The sequence below is a fragment of the Impatiens glandulifera genome, chromosome 3 (assembly GCF_907164915.1).
Source record: "Impatiens glandulifera chromosome 3, dImpGla2.1, whole genome shotgun sequence".
Lineage (NCBI taxonomy): Eukaryota > Viridiplantae > Streptophyta > Magnoliopsida > Ericales > Balsaminaceae > Impatiens > Impatiens glandulifera.
In genome coordinates this window covers 34,348,776-34,366,409 of record NC_061864.1, presented here as the reverse complement: position 1 = coordinate 34,366,409, position 17,634 = coordinate 34,348,776, and the positions used below count along the sequence as shown (strand labels likewise).

Genomic DNA, 17,634 nt, shown 5'->3' with positions numbered 1-17,634 from the left:
TATTTATATCCTCTTGTAATTTTTTATCCACAAACTTACACTAGCTAAGCATAATTTCTTTCACGTGCCTATATGTGTCATCTCTTTATGCTGTCTTTGTAAATAAATGCATAGAGAAGTCACACAAATCTCTGTATCTTATGTTTTGAACCTCACTCGAATCAACATTATTGTTGTCCACCGGTGGATCAGTTCCAAAATATCCATCTTTTGTTGTTCTTGTCCACCTCTTTAATATCAACGCATGAGGAATCTTCAACACGTCAATCGTCGTAAAAATATTTAGAATGTGAGCACACAAAATCCCTCCAAATTCAAATTTACGGCAGCTACACTCGATATTATCATCATTCTTATGAACTGTAACTATATGAGGGTATCTCCTACTGTGGGGGTTACTTTATATTTTCTGTGTGTGTAGACATCCTCTAACATTTCTACACCACAATCATGTGACATAAATCATTGTTGTTTAAAGCACTTAAATACCTCTAGTGTGTAAACATTGCATGCATCCTTTTAAATCAAAACTATATAGTTCAGACTTGATTTGTTGGTAAATGATTTGAAATCAGTCTTCAACACATCATATCTTCTTTAGTCAATTAGTCTTTCAAAATGTTTAAATAATTCTAAGAACATGTGTTTGTAGGAGCAATACCTTTTCAACACAATGTTCATGCTCTCACTTCTCTGTGTTATCGTCATATCAGCACAAAACATATGTCGTCCATACACTAATTCCCACTTTCATCTAATGCAAAACATATGTTTCAACCAGTCGTTGTTTTCAAGCCCGTAGTTTGTCAACATTTGATTCAAGGCTTCAAGAAACTCTACATCTTCATCAAAATCATATATACATGAAGAAAAATCCTTCGAAAATTCTCTAAAATTATGAAACACGAAGCTTAGATGTATGACTGCATTTTGAAATATGTGCCAAATACAAAGATGATGATTTGTTTCGGGCCATGTAGACGTTAAGGCCTTAGCCATGGCCGCGTCTTGATCTGTAAGAATGGTTTTAGGTGTTTTTCCCACACAAAGTTGTGGTGAAAATCTCAAACAACCATTCAAAAGTCATAGGAGTTTCATCGTATAATAGATCTGCACCAAAATAATAGATTGTTTGTGATGATTCACACCTACAAAAAGCGCAATTGGACAACCTTCCTTATTCTTCTTGTAGGTCGTGTCGAAACTAACGTCTTCAAAGTATGAATAATCGGATCGCATGTTGGAACACACCAAAAAATATTCGTTATCAAATCGTCCACATCAAGTTGAAAAGCATTATAAAAACCTGGTTCGTCCGATTGCTTTTTCTACAAATACTCTAATACACCCCATGTATCCCCAAAATTACAGTCTCTAGTTCTTTTCATTCGCAAGTAATTTTTGTAATCATCAGGATGAAAACCAAGATTTTCTCTGCCACCGATTTGTTTGGACATTAGAGCATGGGATGCCTTTGGAGGGATTCCCACATAAGTTGCAATCTCAATATGTAAGCCTGCAAATATTCCTATGGCATCCAACTAAATAAGTGAATACTATCAACATTTGTTATTCAATATAAATGAATAAAATAATTAGCACAAAAAATAATTAATTTTTATTGAAAGACTTTCTTATATATGTTTATATTGAATATAGGGTCATACATATCATTAAGGTGGACTTATAGAAAAATAAAAAATAAAATATAGAAATAAATTAAATAAAAATAAATAAATAATAGGTAACTTAAAAAAATCAATAAGATATAATTTCTTTCAAAAAAAAATAAGTCAAAGTACATAGTATGTAAATTTTAATAATATTATTACATTTGGAATGTTTTGAATATATTATTTTAATATTAATTATTTAAATAAAAACATTATTTATTATAAAAGATGATTTGTATATAAAAATAAAAATAAAATTGAAAAATAAAAAATATCCATAAATTTTAAAAATACTAAAAATTATATAAATAAATTTTAAAACATAACTAAAATCCAAATAATCATTGAAATCAAACATTTATATATCTAACGTCTCTTCTTTTTTTCTCTCTCAAACAATACTTAAATTTTATTCATACCTTATACCTTACCAAAAATTTTGGTATACAAAAAATGTAATTTTGGTATACAAAAAATGCATACATTTACCTTACCTTGATTTCGGTATATACATTAATTTTGATATATCTTAATTTCGGTATACAAAAAATTCATATATTTACCTTGCCTTAATTTTGGTATACATTTGATACCTAAAAACATATTAACTTAAAAAAATAATATTTCAGTATAATTTTATTTTGATATTATTCAAAAACTATATTTCTATAATTAAATTAATATCAAATATATTTCATTATTTCCTTATAAGTATTATATATAATAATATATATATATATATTATATTAACTTATACATATTATTTCGGTATTTCAATATATCTCGATATTTCAAAATTTTAAAAATCTCATACATTTACCGTACCAATAATTTCGGTATCGGTATCATACATTACCTTTTTTCGATATACCTTAAAAATCGATATTTTCGATATATTACGGTACAGTATTTTCGATATACCTTTAATATCGATAATTTTTCTCACCCTACACATAACATACTTAACACCTTCTTGAAAATTAATATATAAATAGATAATCTAGGGGTGGGCTTAAGCCCACCTCAGCTCTATGCTCGGTACATCCCTAAGTCAATATCAATGGTTTTTAAAACGGTTGATATATAGTGGGTTAATATCAACCGTTTTAGAATCCATTAATATATATAAAAGGGTCAATATCAACGATTTTTAAAACCCTTAATATAGAGTGGGATCAATATCAACTGCTTTAGAATTCATTAATATAGATGGGTTAGTATAAACCATTTTAAAATTGGCCATTTTAAAATCAGTTGATATTGAGACCCTTTATATCAAGATTTTTACGGCTGGTATTACCCTTAATACAACCCGCAAAACAAATATTTATTATTTTTTGTTACTATTAATAATTTTTTTACTAGTATATTAGTATTTATATATATAAATTATTAATAAGATAAATTATATTTATATAAAATAAATAATGAAAGAGAATATATATAATTAATTAGGAGATATAAAAAATTATATATATATATATATATATAATTTAAAAAAATAAATTAGTTATAATTATATAAGAGATAAATTAATGATTAAGAAAAAAGAAGTTAATAATTTAGGAAAGATGTTGGATAATTATTAAATCTCCAAAATGGAAAAAAATTGACGAGAAAGTCGTATAAAATTAATGTGTAGAGATGTGGTGAGCACATATGAGAGCGTAGATTAAGGATGACAATTTGAAACCTTCTCGTGAAAACCGAACCAAATTACCCCGTTTGAATGGGTTTCCCCTAAAACGGAACGGGGATGAGACGAGAATGGTATTTGTATTCCCCACCCCGATCTCACCCTCGAACACTATAAAACATAATTAAATATATTAAATCACTAATATATTTATTTATTATATTTTATAAAATTGGTAAGTTTATTTTTTTATAATAATATAAAATTTCAATATATTAAAATATATATTTCATTAAAAAAAATCGTTTATATAATATTATTTTTTAAATTTTTAAATTTTTTAAAAATATTTTATTAACGGTGTCCCACGGGGATTTTCTGAACCGAACAAAACTGAACGGGACGGAGGTGGTATTAAAAAAATCCCCGAAATAAAAATGGGACGGGGATAGTAAATACATTCCCCGAACCATCCCATTGCCATCCCTAGTGTAGATGTTACTTTAGAATTTTTATATTAAGCAGCACCTTTATATAAATATATATAAATTTTATATTTTAAACAAAATTACTGTAAAAGTATTTGTTACCGACAAACTCGCTCTTATCATTCCTAAAACCACAAAACTACAATCCCCTCTCCTAAGGGAAAGCATTACCATCAGTTATTCCATTTGTTTTGGATTTCGATATTTTGTTGGCATCTCTCCCCATCTTTCTCTCATTCTTTATCTCTCAATATACAAACTATGTTCTCATAGGTTTCTATTCTTTTAATGTTCTTGATATAGCTTATAGACAAAAAAAGATCTTTATTTAATGGGCAGGGTTAAGCTTCCCATAAAGAGAATAGAGAACAACACAAATCGACAAGTAACATTTTCTAAACGTCGTAATGGACTTATCAAAAAGGCCTACGAGCTCTCCATCCTTTGTGACATTGATGTTGCACTCATCATGTTCTCTCCCTCTGGACGACTTAACCATTTTTCGGGCAAAAGAAGGTACTGTGGATTGGACAAGATAAGAAAGACTCTTTAATTATATATAGGATATAATTCTTATTAAAGTTTTATGATCAAACCTTCCAATAATTATATTTAGGATTGAAGACGTATTTGGACGTTACATAAATCTCGCAGATCATGACAGAGGAGGGTATGTTTCCATTTCTTTTCTTGATTCATTTATTATTATTATTAAAAATCATTGATAGTAGTTTTGTTTTTCTTTGTAATGCAGCACTATACCAAATCAAGAGGTATCATCTATAACTCAATAAATATACTAAATTTATTATAATAACATTACAAAATTAATACATAATATGATCTTTCTCTATGTATTTCTGTAGTATCTGTTTAGCCTCCTAAACAAACTCAAGAATGAAACAGAAACTTCATTTGAACATTCCAGGTTTCCATTCTCTATCTCTATCTCTCTACATTCAATATATTTATTTGATTTTGCAATGTTTTGATACAGCCCAGAAGAAGTTGAATACAATATAGAGGTAAGATTGAGTTTCATATAGGTAACCTATTTTTGTTTTCTTAATTTTGTGTCTCTTTAAATTAGTAGAATCACAATTAAGTTAATCTTTGGTGATTCTTTGAAAGGGTATATATATAATCATTTCATTCTTCCACATAATAGTCGTGAGGGTCTTCATTATGTTGGATCTTTAGTGAATCTTAATTAATATCTTTTCATTTTTGTGGTAATTTTTATTTATTAAAAAATGAAGTAAAATTTTGAATTTGTACGTGAAATTACATTTTAATACAAATTAATACAAGCAAATGTTTAAAAAAATATATGAAATAAGAAGTTTAATTGTTTTCCTAATAAATTCATTTCAAGGATATGCAACAAGAGATAAATAACTTGCAACATCAACTCCATATGGCTGAGGATCAATTAAGGTGAGACTCTCTCTATTATGGATCATCACAAACTGTTATTAGTTAGTTAGTTATTCACCTTTCTTGTATCAAAATTATTGAATATTTAATCCATGTTTTTTCTTTGGTGATTACATAAAAAAGTATATTTGAACCCGATGTCCTAGGGTTTACATCAACTGAGGATATTGATGCTTGTGAAAAGAACCTCCTTGCATCTTTAGATCGGATAATCCAAAGAAAGGTATCAAAATATTTTCATGTCTTAAATATATTTTTAGGGCATTTTATATACCTACAAGTATGTGTTTACTCATATCATTTTTCTTTGTATAGAAATGTCTGACGGGTAATAACCTAAGTACTTATGAACAAAATTTTCAAGTAAGAAAACATCATTGAGTTTTTTTTAAGTTATATTGTGGAGTCCAATATTGTTATCCTCAAAAGATTTTTTTCGGCACAGATAAGCTCGTTCGGACAAATTTATTACGAGACACCGGAAGTCTTGCCATCTACAAGTTCATTCCATAATGATTTAACAGATTGGTTGCCGGAGATAGGTGAAAATGGGGACAATCATAATTCTATTTTTGGTTGCTCCTATTCTTCTTTAAGGTTAGAACAATCATATATGAACTTTTGACTTATCAACAAAAGTCATGGTGGAGGTTGATGCAGCTTATATTGTTACATAGGGCCACCCCTTCTAAGGGCCTTAAAAGTTAAAATATGAATACTTCATATTTACTTAATTATCTATTTAATTAAATATACATTATAAATTATAATAGTTCTATTCCTATCCGCATTTTCACCAAATTATTACTTATTTTACTTTATAAATTATTTTAATTTTGTGGATTTGTTTTTTTTCATTGGGCATCCTCATTCTTAGGATTCGACCTCTATACACATAGCACATAGCATGTTTAATTAGAAACATGTTTCTTATATTTGACTATCCCCCAAATTATTAAAATTTGTAATATAAGATCACAATTATTTTTAATCAGCCCCTATATAACCTCATTTAGAAAAATATTCTGAAAATCGAACTGAATTTAGACGATAAAACGTCAACAAAATTATAAATATATATCTTATTTCGATAAATTTCATCACATTATCTCATATAAATTAATACCCATATGAGATATGTGACAAAATAAAAAGTGTTGCCAAGAAATTTATCGAAATTTTCTCTTTAACCCATCTCCATTTTCGAACAATTTCGACCTTAGTAATTTGTGATTCATAATTTGTTCTTCAAAATAAAATAAAAATTGGTTACATATTTTCCTTCTTGATGCAGACAAGATGGACATTCTGGTGTTCAACATCCATTATCCATTAATGTAGTGGATATAAATTCAAAGGATACAGATAGCAGAAATGGAAGTTCTGGTGACAATGGTAACAATAATAACAACAATGTAAATATAAATGTAAATAGTCATTGTCACCTTTTACCATGGGAGGACGAAGTTGGTCCTAGCAATTCACCATGTCAAGAAGACTTTTTCAGCTCCCTAATGTTACCACCTTCTTTATCACATCATCAGGTACATTTTTAACCTAATTCATATGAAATAAATATTATTTTAATTTCTTTCTTGAAGATCTTCTTTTAATATATATAATTATTAATATTGTAGGGTGCTGATCAGATGAGAAATGCAGAAGTTATAATGGGTATGGCAAGAAGTGATCAACAGACATCAATGAATAATATTTTACCATGTCCGGGAGTCATGACTCCAAACGAAGAAGACAACAATTTTGACAACATACAATCGGAAAAATAGTACACAATTGATTGAGTTGATAATTCGGAAAAATTTTGAACTTCGTTGGAAGAATATATATATATCCGAGTTTGTTATTTCTTAGGTCGGCAATGTGTAATTTGGGGATTGAGATTTTTCGGTTATCTATATTATTTTATATATTTGTGGATTTTACCTTCTAAAATTGATAGTATTTGTCAAGTATAATGATATTCATAATATATGGTTTATTAATATATGTTAAATATTTATGAAAAATAATCATTTTATTACACTAAAACAAATTAAAATGTATTTCTACTTACGCAAAGAAAAGGCATTTACAGATAATATAGCATCACTAAAAAAATTTCAGGTCGCTTAAATATCGACTGATAATATTCCGTCTTGCCCTATTAGTGGCAGGTTATACAATTTTAGCTACTGATTTTAGTATTTAGCTACACTTTCAATTAGTTTAGCTATTAAATTATATATATTCCAATTATGAACAATTATATTAGATTAGATCAATACACTTATTTGTCAGTCGGGTAGTTCCTACTCATTGAAAAAACAATCCATACAACAATCAAACATATAAATAAATAAAAATATATGAACTTAATAAATATTTTAGGCTAAATATCTTGTTTAGAAATTATATAAAAATATATTTCTAAAAAGAAATCAAATAAATTACAATTTACAAAATCGAAATTCATGCTACAACAAAAATAACTTTTATTGGCACATAAATTGGGATTTTACTGTGTGGATGCTACAATTACTGTTTATTGGCACATAATAGATTAGCGTCGGTATAGATGGAGTCGGCAAAAGTCTATACCGACACATAAAGTATATCATTATTTTATTTTGTTTTTAATATTATTTTTATAGAAATCTAATATTTAAAATTATAAATTTCATATATTAAAATATAATATTCTTTAAATCAACTTTAAAAAAAGTCAATAAACTATTTATTAATCAAAATTCAATTCAAAATAAACAAAACAATTAAATCTATGTACAAATTAGTAAAATTCTTAATAACAAAATAAATTATTCAAGCCATATTTTTTTTCCTATTGTTTTCTAGTCTTTTTAACCGTCAATGTCTTGCCTGTGGCACCTTTTATCAAATCCCACCCACTGTATAAAATGAAATTTTCAAAAAATAAAGGGAACTAATATATTATCCTTAAAAAAAACTAAAATAAAACTCACTGTAACAAAAATAACTTTCAGCGACGCTTAAAAAGACTTCTGCCAACCCTTAAAAGCGTCGCCATAAATTTCACCGACACTTATTCTTGCGTCGCCATAAGTAGGGTGGGCGCAAGTTATAAAGACGCTAAATTAAGCGTCGGTAAACTTCATTTAAGCGTTGCTAAAAGTCTTTTAATTTTTAACAATTCTTTTATTATAATATTGATTTTTTTTTGACAATTTTATCTGAATATTTTTATTTATAAATTAAATAATTATTAAAAAAATTAATTCATACTAATTATTGACATTTTTAATTATAACAAAATTAACATAAATTCTCTTAACAAAATTGTCTCATAAAAGTAAAAAAAAAAAAATCAAACAATCAAAGTAGTTTTGAACAACAAAGATGAAATAGTTGAAAATGGATGATTTTTATCTTCTTCATCTTTTTCTTGGACCTCCACTGCAATTATGTAAATGAATATTATTATTAAGATAAGAAATAAAATAGGTATATTGATGTGAATTAAATATAGACAAAATTGAAAAAAATAAAACCTGGTTTCTATGTCCACATAACATGTTTGTATCAAAAAAATCAAAATATGTTTCCTAACAGAAAGTGAGTGATTCTATGAACAACCAAAGCTATAGAATTCTATTATACATGTAATATAATTAACTCTCTTTTTATGTTCATGTTCAAAAGAAATACTATATAAATGGATAGTCTCATAACAACAAAAGAAGCTCCAAATCTACAATTTTATTTATTTCCGACCTTTTATTGGTAAGCAACTATATGACAATCTCTGGAATAGCATTTTACAAATCCTATGATTTGTATTATTTAAAACAATGAAATAATCAGATACTTTTTAACCAACCTGACGAGACTGAGGAATAAGTGTGTTAGTGTCCTCTGCATAGCTATGAACATCTTCATTGAATGCTTAAGTTAAACCTACAAGCCCAGAAGAATAAAATTAATAATAAACATATGAATTATTTAAAATAGGAAAGAAATTGAGAACAATAATTGTAATATTCCTTCCACAAGCTTCTAAGGCCTACCTTTTACCTTCTTATACTTCCAATAATCAAGACCCGCCCAAACATTGTGTTTTAAAATAAGCACCAAACTCATAAATAAATATTCGTCGACATTCTCTATTCTATCTTCCACATTAGGGGTTGGAAAATAGATGGTTCATTCTCCTGCAAGAGATTCAACCAGAAGTGCTGTAAAGAATCATCATTTACTCTTTTTCAATGCTAGGACAAAAGGATAAGTACATGGGCCTTGTTTAATGAAAAGTTATTTGGAAATAATCCAAATATTTCCCACCATGAATCAATTCATTCAAATAATCAACCAAATACTTTATTTTTATAATATTTTAATCATTTAACCCAAATAACATAAGTTAAGAAGGTTTGAAAAACAACCTCATAATCACCTTAGGGTCTTCCCCATTCGGATCTTCATTCTCGAAACCCCATGTTGCAAAATCTTCAATTTCAGTATCATCCAACTCAATATTATCATTAGTGTTGTTGTAAGTATCATGAAAATCTTCATTTACATTGTCAACTATTCTTCATTTACATTGTCAACTGAAGTAAACGTAATAGGTGGTCTTTGACTATTTTCATCAAATAGATTCACTATGTGCTTGAGTGAGAGAGAAATCTCCTCCAACATGCCCATGGACTTCACCATCTTGTCAATGCAATCTATATGGATCATAATAAGAAAATTTTTACAAAAGATGTAAGAGTAAAGGATAACAACACAATGTAATTGTTAGCATACCAATATCCGGTCAAGTTTGTCCTTTATACTAAACAACTTAGATTCATTTTATATTTCATTTCTGGTCCTATAAAATGACAATAGATCCCTAGGTTGCAAGAAATGAATAGTGTGGAAATCTATAGTCTTCTTTCTATAGAGTTCCCTTTTATATTTCCAATTGAAACAAAGTCATATTCACTATGAAATCAAAACCAACATACCTTTGGCTATCTTGATTACATAATTTGTTACTAGATGTCATAGACTTCCCTAACACTTCAAATGAATAATAAAAACCTGACATCCTTCATATATTGCAAGATTATTCAATAATAAACCTTTAGCCATAGGTGAACTTAACATCAAAATAACAGTGTGCGAATAATCGGAAGGGCAGCTATAGGTGAACTTGATATCCCATCGGCTGCTGCCGGAGGGAATCTTGGAACAGACTTGATTGAAGCTGCTAATGGGTCTGGCCAAGAAAGAATGCATCCCATCGCTCGCTTTTTGGCATCGTCTCTGCAACTGTATATATACCTCTCGCGTTTGTGAATGCTTGATAATTAAGAACTTCCCCTGATTTTTTTATGCAAAGAACATCCACTTCAGCACCTGCACCACCACCAATGCATTACATTCAGGACTTAGAGAATTACATCTCCTCTCTAGTAGTAATGCCTCCTAAATCCTAATCAACAAATAATCTAATACAATATGATTAGGTAAATAAGATTCTTACACGAAGACAAATAAGATATATGATTCCCCCTAATTTTTCTGCCCTAAAATTAAAAAATTAAGAAATTAAGATAGAAACAATCAATCATAATAATAATATAAATGTCGCAGACGACTGTGCCGCGGATTTCGCCGGTCCATGCAGTCACGACGCCGGAGGTTATAAAGAGTGCCCAAAGGAAAATCGACAACCGGTCACAGTCCCAAATTCTTCGACGGAGATTCCATTTCCATTATCCACTATTGCAACTGAAAATAACTAAAAACCCTAATGGTAGGAGAAGAATGTAACTAACCTGCGGCACGACAATTTGGCTGCGTACGGACATTTTTTAGGTTAGAAAGAATTGGTCTAGAAAGAAAATGAGTTAGCTTCTTCTAGGGGAAATTGGACGAAATGACCCTAGAGATGGGATCATTTGCCTCCGTGGTCACCAAATAATAAAATTGATCTATTTTAGACGAAATTACCCTTTTCGCGTAACGCGAAGTAATTTCGCGAAACGCGAAGTGAATTAGGTTTAATATAAATACTCAAATTTTTTCATTTTCTTCATTTCGTTTCTCTCTCTGTTCTAGTTCGTCGGCGACGGCGAAAACTTCGGCGACGGCGACTACGGGGACGACGGCTATGACCTGAATCTACAAAGATAAGAAAACCTCATCCCTGAATCGATGTTTATAATACAGATTTATGTTCTTATTTCTATATCTTCATTTCAAACCCTAACCCTAACCCAAATCGATTTATGTTCATGTTTCCAGTATCTCCATCTAAAAACCCTAAATGAATTTATGTTCTTATTGTCTATTATCTTCATTTCAAACGATTTATGTTCTTCTTAATGAAACCCTAACCCTAAATCAATTAAATCTATTAATATTAGTTCATATTGGTTCATATTTGTTCATATTGGTTCATATTGGTTCATATTGGTTCATATTGGTTCATACTGGTTCATATTGGTTCATTTTTTTGTTCATCTTATTGTTCTTATGTCCATGATGACATTTGCAGATCATATGGATTCCGTTTCGCGAAGGGCTTCTCGTTACGCGAAGGGCTTCTCGTTTCGCGAAGGGCTTCTCGTTTCGCGAAGGGCTTCACGAATCCAATCTTGGGCGAAGATATTGAAAGTAATGGGTCGGGATTTAGAGAAGAAGTACTTACAGCAAGACGAAAACCGGCTAATTGCCGACGTTAAGGATGAAGGGTTTTCTCAATAGTCAATATAATAGAGTTGTTTTCATTTAGGTTTTCTATAATTATATGTTAAATGGTTTGTTTGTAGAATTGCATTTTGAAAGGGGGGAGACATAGAGAAATTGAGATTGGACTTGGATAAACTTCCCTTCATATTAAGGGACTTTAATCCAATTTGCATTATTAAACCTAATCCTAATGGAAATTAAAATAAGCTTCATTTCCTCATATTCTCTAATTAAAAGGAAGCTTCATTTCTTTTGTCTGTTTTATTTTTATAATCAGATATATATGAAACTTTTCTAATTATTAATGTAATATTGTACTTTCATCTTGTCACCTAAAAAATCAAATGATAAACATATTTTTGTTATTTACAATTTGGGATAGAAATTTAAGACAAAACTCACCCAAATGGAATGTTTTTATCATTCATACTCACCAAGAAGTTTCAAACTAGATTAGAGAGTTATCATATATATAGCTATAAAAAAACAAAAAATAGAGGACCAGTCTAGTTATTATTTGAACAAATAACAAGATATATTTTTTCTTAGGATATTGGTGGTAGTCTATTATTGAAATGAAGAATTGTTCTCATTCACCTAATCATTCACCTAATCTTTTCTTTGTCCTCGTCAATTTGTTCTAGTTGTTCATATTGCGCACCACCACGCACATGATTATAATTGTCTGATTTTTCATAGTCTTCTTCGTAGTGCCTATGGTGTCGTCGACGACATTCATGTTCATACAATCCCTCCACTTCATCCTCTGGTTCATCACGATCCTTTGGCTTCTCATAAGATCGCTCACGAGATTTGTCCCTATCACCCTCTCTATCTCTTCCCTTTTCACGGGATTTTCCCTACACGTGATGGGGAAATGAAAGTGAAGAAAATTATAAAAAATTATGCAGATTAAAAGATCTCATATTGTCTACTTGTTATAGGTAGTGGATGCAAGCTCTATTAGATATACAAGCATCATTGCATTCTTTCCTCTTCAAAATTTAACTCAAGTTGTTAAGCAAATACATTGAAAATGTAACATATAAGGAAAAAATTCACATAGAGTTCCTAAAGAGGCTTGTGAAAGTAAAAGGCATCCTAATCAATTACCTCCCCAATTGTTTTTTATTTACATCTTCACCTCCAATCCTGGTTGTTCCTACACTCCCACCAAGTCGACGAGGTTTCCAGTTTGGAACTGTTCTACCTCGTTCAACATTGACAAGCACTCTTCTATTATCAATCATTGTTCCATCAGCTTGTTTATATGCAGCTATAGGAAACACATGTAGGGCTATGAGTTAGGAAAAGAAATAAACACACACATATAAAATATAACATCGATCTATACAAATTTTAGACAGGCCTTTCATGTTTCTTGTGTGCACATACTCTATGAATGCATAAAGGGAAGCCCTTCGCGAAACGAGAAGCCCTTCGCGAAATGAGAAGCCCTTCGCGTAACGAGAAGTCCTTCGTGAAACGCAACCCATATGATCTGCAAATGTCATCATCGACATAAGAACAATAATATGAACAAAAAAATGAACCAATATGAACCAGTTTGAACCAATATGAACCAATATTAACAAATATAAACAAATATGAACCAATATGAACAGATTTAATTGATTTAAGGTTAGGGTTTCATTAAGAAAAACATAAATCGTTTGAAATGAAGATAATAGACAATAAGAACATAAATTCATTTAGGGTTTTTAGATGGAGATACTGGAAACATTAATATAAATCGATTTGAGTTAGGGTTTGAAATGAAGATATAGAAATAAGAACATAAATCTGTATTATAAACATCGATTCAGGGATAAGGTTTTCTTATCTTGTAGATTCAGGTCATAGCCGTCGTCCCCGTAGTCGCCGTCGCCGAAGTTTTTGCCGCCGCCGCCGAACAAGAACAGAGATAGAAGAGAGAGAAGATAGAGAAACGAAATGAGGGAAATGAAAAAATTTGAGTATATATATTCACACTATTTCACTTCGCGAAACGCGAACTCTCTTCGCGTTACGCGAAAAGGATAATTTCGTCAAAAAAAAATAAAGTGGTCACCAGATCAATTTTAAATATTGGGTGACCACAGAGGCAAATGACCCTATCTTTAGGGTCATTTCGTCCAATTTCCCTCTTCTAGAATCCGCTGAATGACACTGTACTTTTCTAAATAATTAAAAACTGATTTCTAATTTCAAAATATATATAAGTTCAAATTTTATTATTAAATATAATATAATATTTAATTTATTTATTTATTTTATTTAATTAAATTTAAATATGAATTAAATAAAAGACAAATGTTAATAACTTTATTTTAATAATGTAGTAAATTTTTTAAAAATTATGAATTAAATTTATTATAAATAAAATTTTAAGTCAAATTTGATTTTAAAAAATTAAAATAGTAAAATAAAATATTTATAAAGTTTAAAAATAAAACATAAAAAATATTAAATTTAGAATAGTTAAATTTTAATATTTTTAACAAAGTTGGTATATAATAAAATAAAAGTGATTTTATAGGTATAAAGGTTGGCAAATATTTTTTTTTCTTTTAATTTTTGCCCACGCTTAATAAGCGTTGGCATATAAGGGTGGTTGAATGTGAGTTTTGTTGGAGTGATTGATAAACTAATTATTATATTTTACTACTCTCATTCATATTTATTAGCACTTATTTAAATAACAAACTTTAAATAAGAGATAGATTTTCAAGAATAAGGGGCATTAAACAAATACGAACTATACTCTAATCAATAACATAAATCATATTTGAGTACTAAGATAGAACAATAATAATGATAGCTAACAATAATTTGTTACATGAATGTAATGACACTACAACAAAAACATACCTTCAGTAATCCATAATTACCAACGCATATTAAGAGTCGGTAAAAGTCTTAAGAAAAAAGGTTTTTCCAACCTTTAATATTTATGATAACCTTTATAATTTTAATTTTTTCATTTTTCAATTTTACGGATCATAAGCTCGGGCGGGTAAGCTCGCACAGGTCACTTCTAAGATGAGTAAGAGGTTAGGGTTTCTCACTATTTTAATTTCCACTTATCTCTCTAGGATCCCTATAATCTCTCTTCTTCTTCACTCTCTGAATCTCTTATAATTCATTCTTCTACCGCAACCTCTAATATGGTATAATTTATTCACCTGTCGCGACCCTCCCAAAACCTGCTAGATTCGAATCCATCATTTACTCTATTGCATTCGAATCAATTACCAAGCAACGATTAGAACATTAGTTCTCCAGGAAACATTTGTTCTCTAGGTGTGTATTCGTTCTCAATAGCTCACAATCTGTGCTGAGAAACTTTATATTTGTTTATTCAATCACCGAGCTTCGAAATGTATCAATTCTAGTTCTTTGGTTTATTTTCCGTTTTCAAACGTCATCCCATCTAGATCCACATCCGGAGGAGAAAAGATGTTTCCAAATGAATTCATTATCCTTAAAATTTCAGAAAATTTCTATTATTAAGTTTTTGTTGTGCTTAGAAAATTTCTATTATAAAGTTGCGCAATGTGAACATCCACTTAGGGTGCATTGTTAGAATCTCAATGCGATCATTTCTCCTATTTAGATATTTTTCTTTTCATTTTCTTAAATTACAGATTGTCACTCTAATAGAACTGCTAAGACATCAAGTATGTTGGATGTTGTGGGTCTTTTTCTTCTTGAAAAGTGTATGTTAGTAAGATCTGGTTAGTAAAACTAGATTTGGTAGTTCAAAAAAAGGAGAGATCATTGTGTGTTTGGCATGATTGCATTCTTTGTAGGTTGGATATTTCTATAAAGTCTGTGATTGTGTAGTGAAAGATTTAGCAAATTACTTGGATCATATCAATGGAAAGAAACGTATGTAAAACCCAACTAGCCTAGTTACAAATGTTATTTGGTCAAGAGGATTATGCTCTCCTTATTTCGTAGGTGACAATTCGAGCTTTGGGTATGTCTAGTAAGAATGCACTTTCATTACAAATATATATTATAGGAGGATATATATCCATAATAAGGAATAAACGACTCTTTTTTGGGGAAAACAATTAAAACCATTTCATTAAAATCTCAAAATTAAGAGGGTCGAGAATCGAAGCTAGACAAACTCTAGCTATATTAAAGAATGACAATCAAACGATCATAAAGAACCTGATTAGTAACAATCAAACATACGATCAGAGATTGAAAACAAAGATTATAAACTATATCAAATCCTAATTATCCCAATCAGTATTTTTGTTTTCATACATACCCGTTGTATCATCAAGTTGTCTTTCTATTCCCCTTGTCTTACCTTTTCCCCTTCCCTTCCTCTTGCAATTAAAGTGGATGAACTGAAGAGGTTGATGAATAATGCTTATTATCATTTTGATATATTTATTTATATGAACCCGTTCTGATTTGATAAAAATAATTATTCTTTAGGATTTCCGGGCTCTTCACCTTTTTGTTCTCAACTTGAATTTCTAGATCATTGTTTTCATTTCTTCAGCTTCAACTTTGGATTCCTCTGTATCAACCTTGGAATTATCTTCTTCCTCTTGATTAGCCTGAGTATATTTCTCTTTATTTTTATTAGCAACCACTTCAACTTGATTTGATTGTGATTCATCAACTATATCTTCAACATGATTAGGTTAAGGTTCTATCTCCTTCTTCGTACTGTTTTATTCTTGTACATAATTTTCTTTATCTTCTATTTCATGTTCTTTAACCACATATTGACTTTTTATTATAGGCACATCTGTGTCATTTTCTCGCATCTTTACTTTCTGGCCTTTATGAATTTTCTAATCTTCTTCCTTAGCTAAATCACATTTTGGGATTGCATGTTGGAATGTATTGCAGAAAGAGCTAGCATATATATGGCCTCCACTCATAAGTGATTTCCATGACATTATGTTTTCCTTTTCTGTCTACTATTGCCATACTTTTCGGTAATGTGCTTCTAGGAGAAACATCAATGCTAATTATAGCAAATGATAGGTGCTCTCCTCCTTCAATAAATTGGTCCATGTATTATGATTTACCAAATAAAACTGCAAAATGACTAAGAGCTTCAAAATTGTACATATGTGTAGGTATGTTCTAGAGAGCTTGAACCATATCTGTGCAATTTTCTATGGTTTACTCAATAGGTTCAAGTCTTCAGATCATTTTTCTAACTTCATACAATTCAATCCTATTTATGTATGCCCATATCCTAGAATTTCCTCCAGATTAGAATTGAAAGAAATACAGATCATGGATATTTGTTGAAAATCTTCTCAAACAATTTTCCTTCCCAATGTTTCAATAGTGTCTCTTTAGTAATTGGAAGGATACTCTGTTTTTTCCTATGTAGTTTCCCACAACTACATTTTCCCATTCTTTTATACAGTTTTTTTCCTATGTCTGACTTCTTTAGATTTATTACTGTTAGGATCGACTACAACAATAGAAGGGGGTTGAATATTGTTGAGCTACTTTTAAATTTCAATGTGATTTTAATCCTGTTAAAAATTAAAATCTTTTTTTATTCTTCATAAATCGTCGCAAGATTTTGAACGGATTCAAGTGCGGAACTTGCTTGCTATATTTGAAACGGAAGATTATGTATTATAATTAGATGCAGTAAGTAAATGACACAAGAGTTTTATGGATATTC

The 17,634-nt window shown here is 29.7% G+C and overlaps 1 protein-coding gene across 1 annotated transcript; it reads left to right on the top strand.

The window, feature by feature from the left end:
* The first annotated feature begins 3,960 nt into the window (after positions 1 to 3,960).
* LOC124930177 (agamous-like MADS-box protein AGL104) lies at positions 3,961 to 7,021 on the top strand. Its single transcript, XM_047470535.1, has 10 exons — positions 3,961 to 4,313; positions 4,414 to 4,467; positions 4,552 to 4,570; positions 4,664 to 4,725; positions 4,795 to 4,822; positions 5,173 to 5,234; positions 5,358 to 5,457; positions 5,680 to 5,831; positions 6,529 to 6,778; positions 6,872 to 7,021. Exons 1-10 carry the CDS (start codon positions 4,129 to 4,131, stop codon positions 7,019 to 7,021), a joined length of 1,062 nt encoding a protein of 353 aa, XP_047326491.1. The 5' UTR covers positions 3,961 to 4,128.
* The last annotated feature ends 10,613 nt before the right edge of the window (positions 7,022 to 17,634 follow it).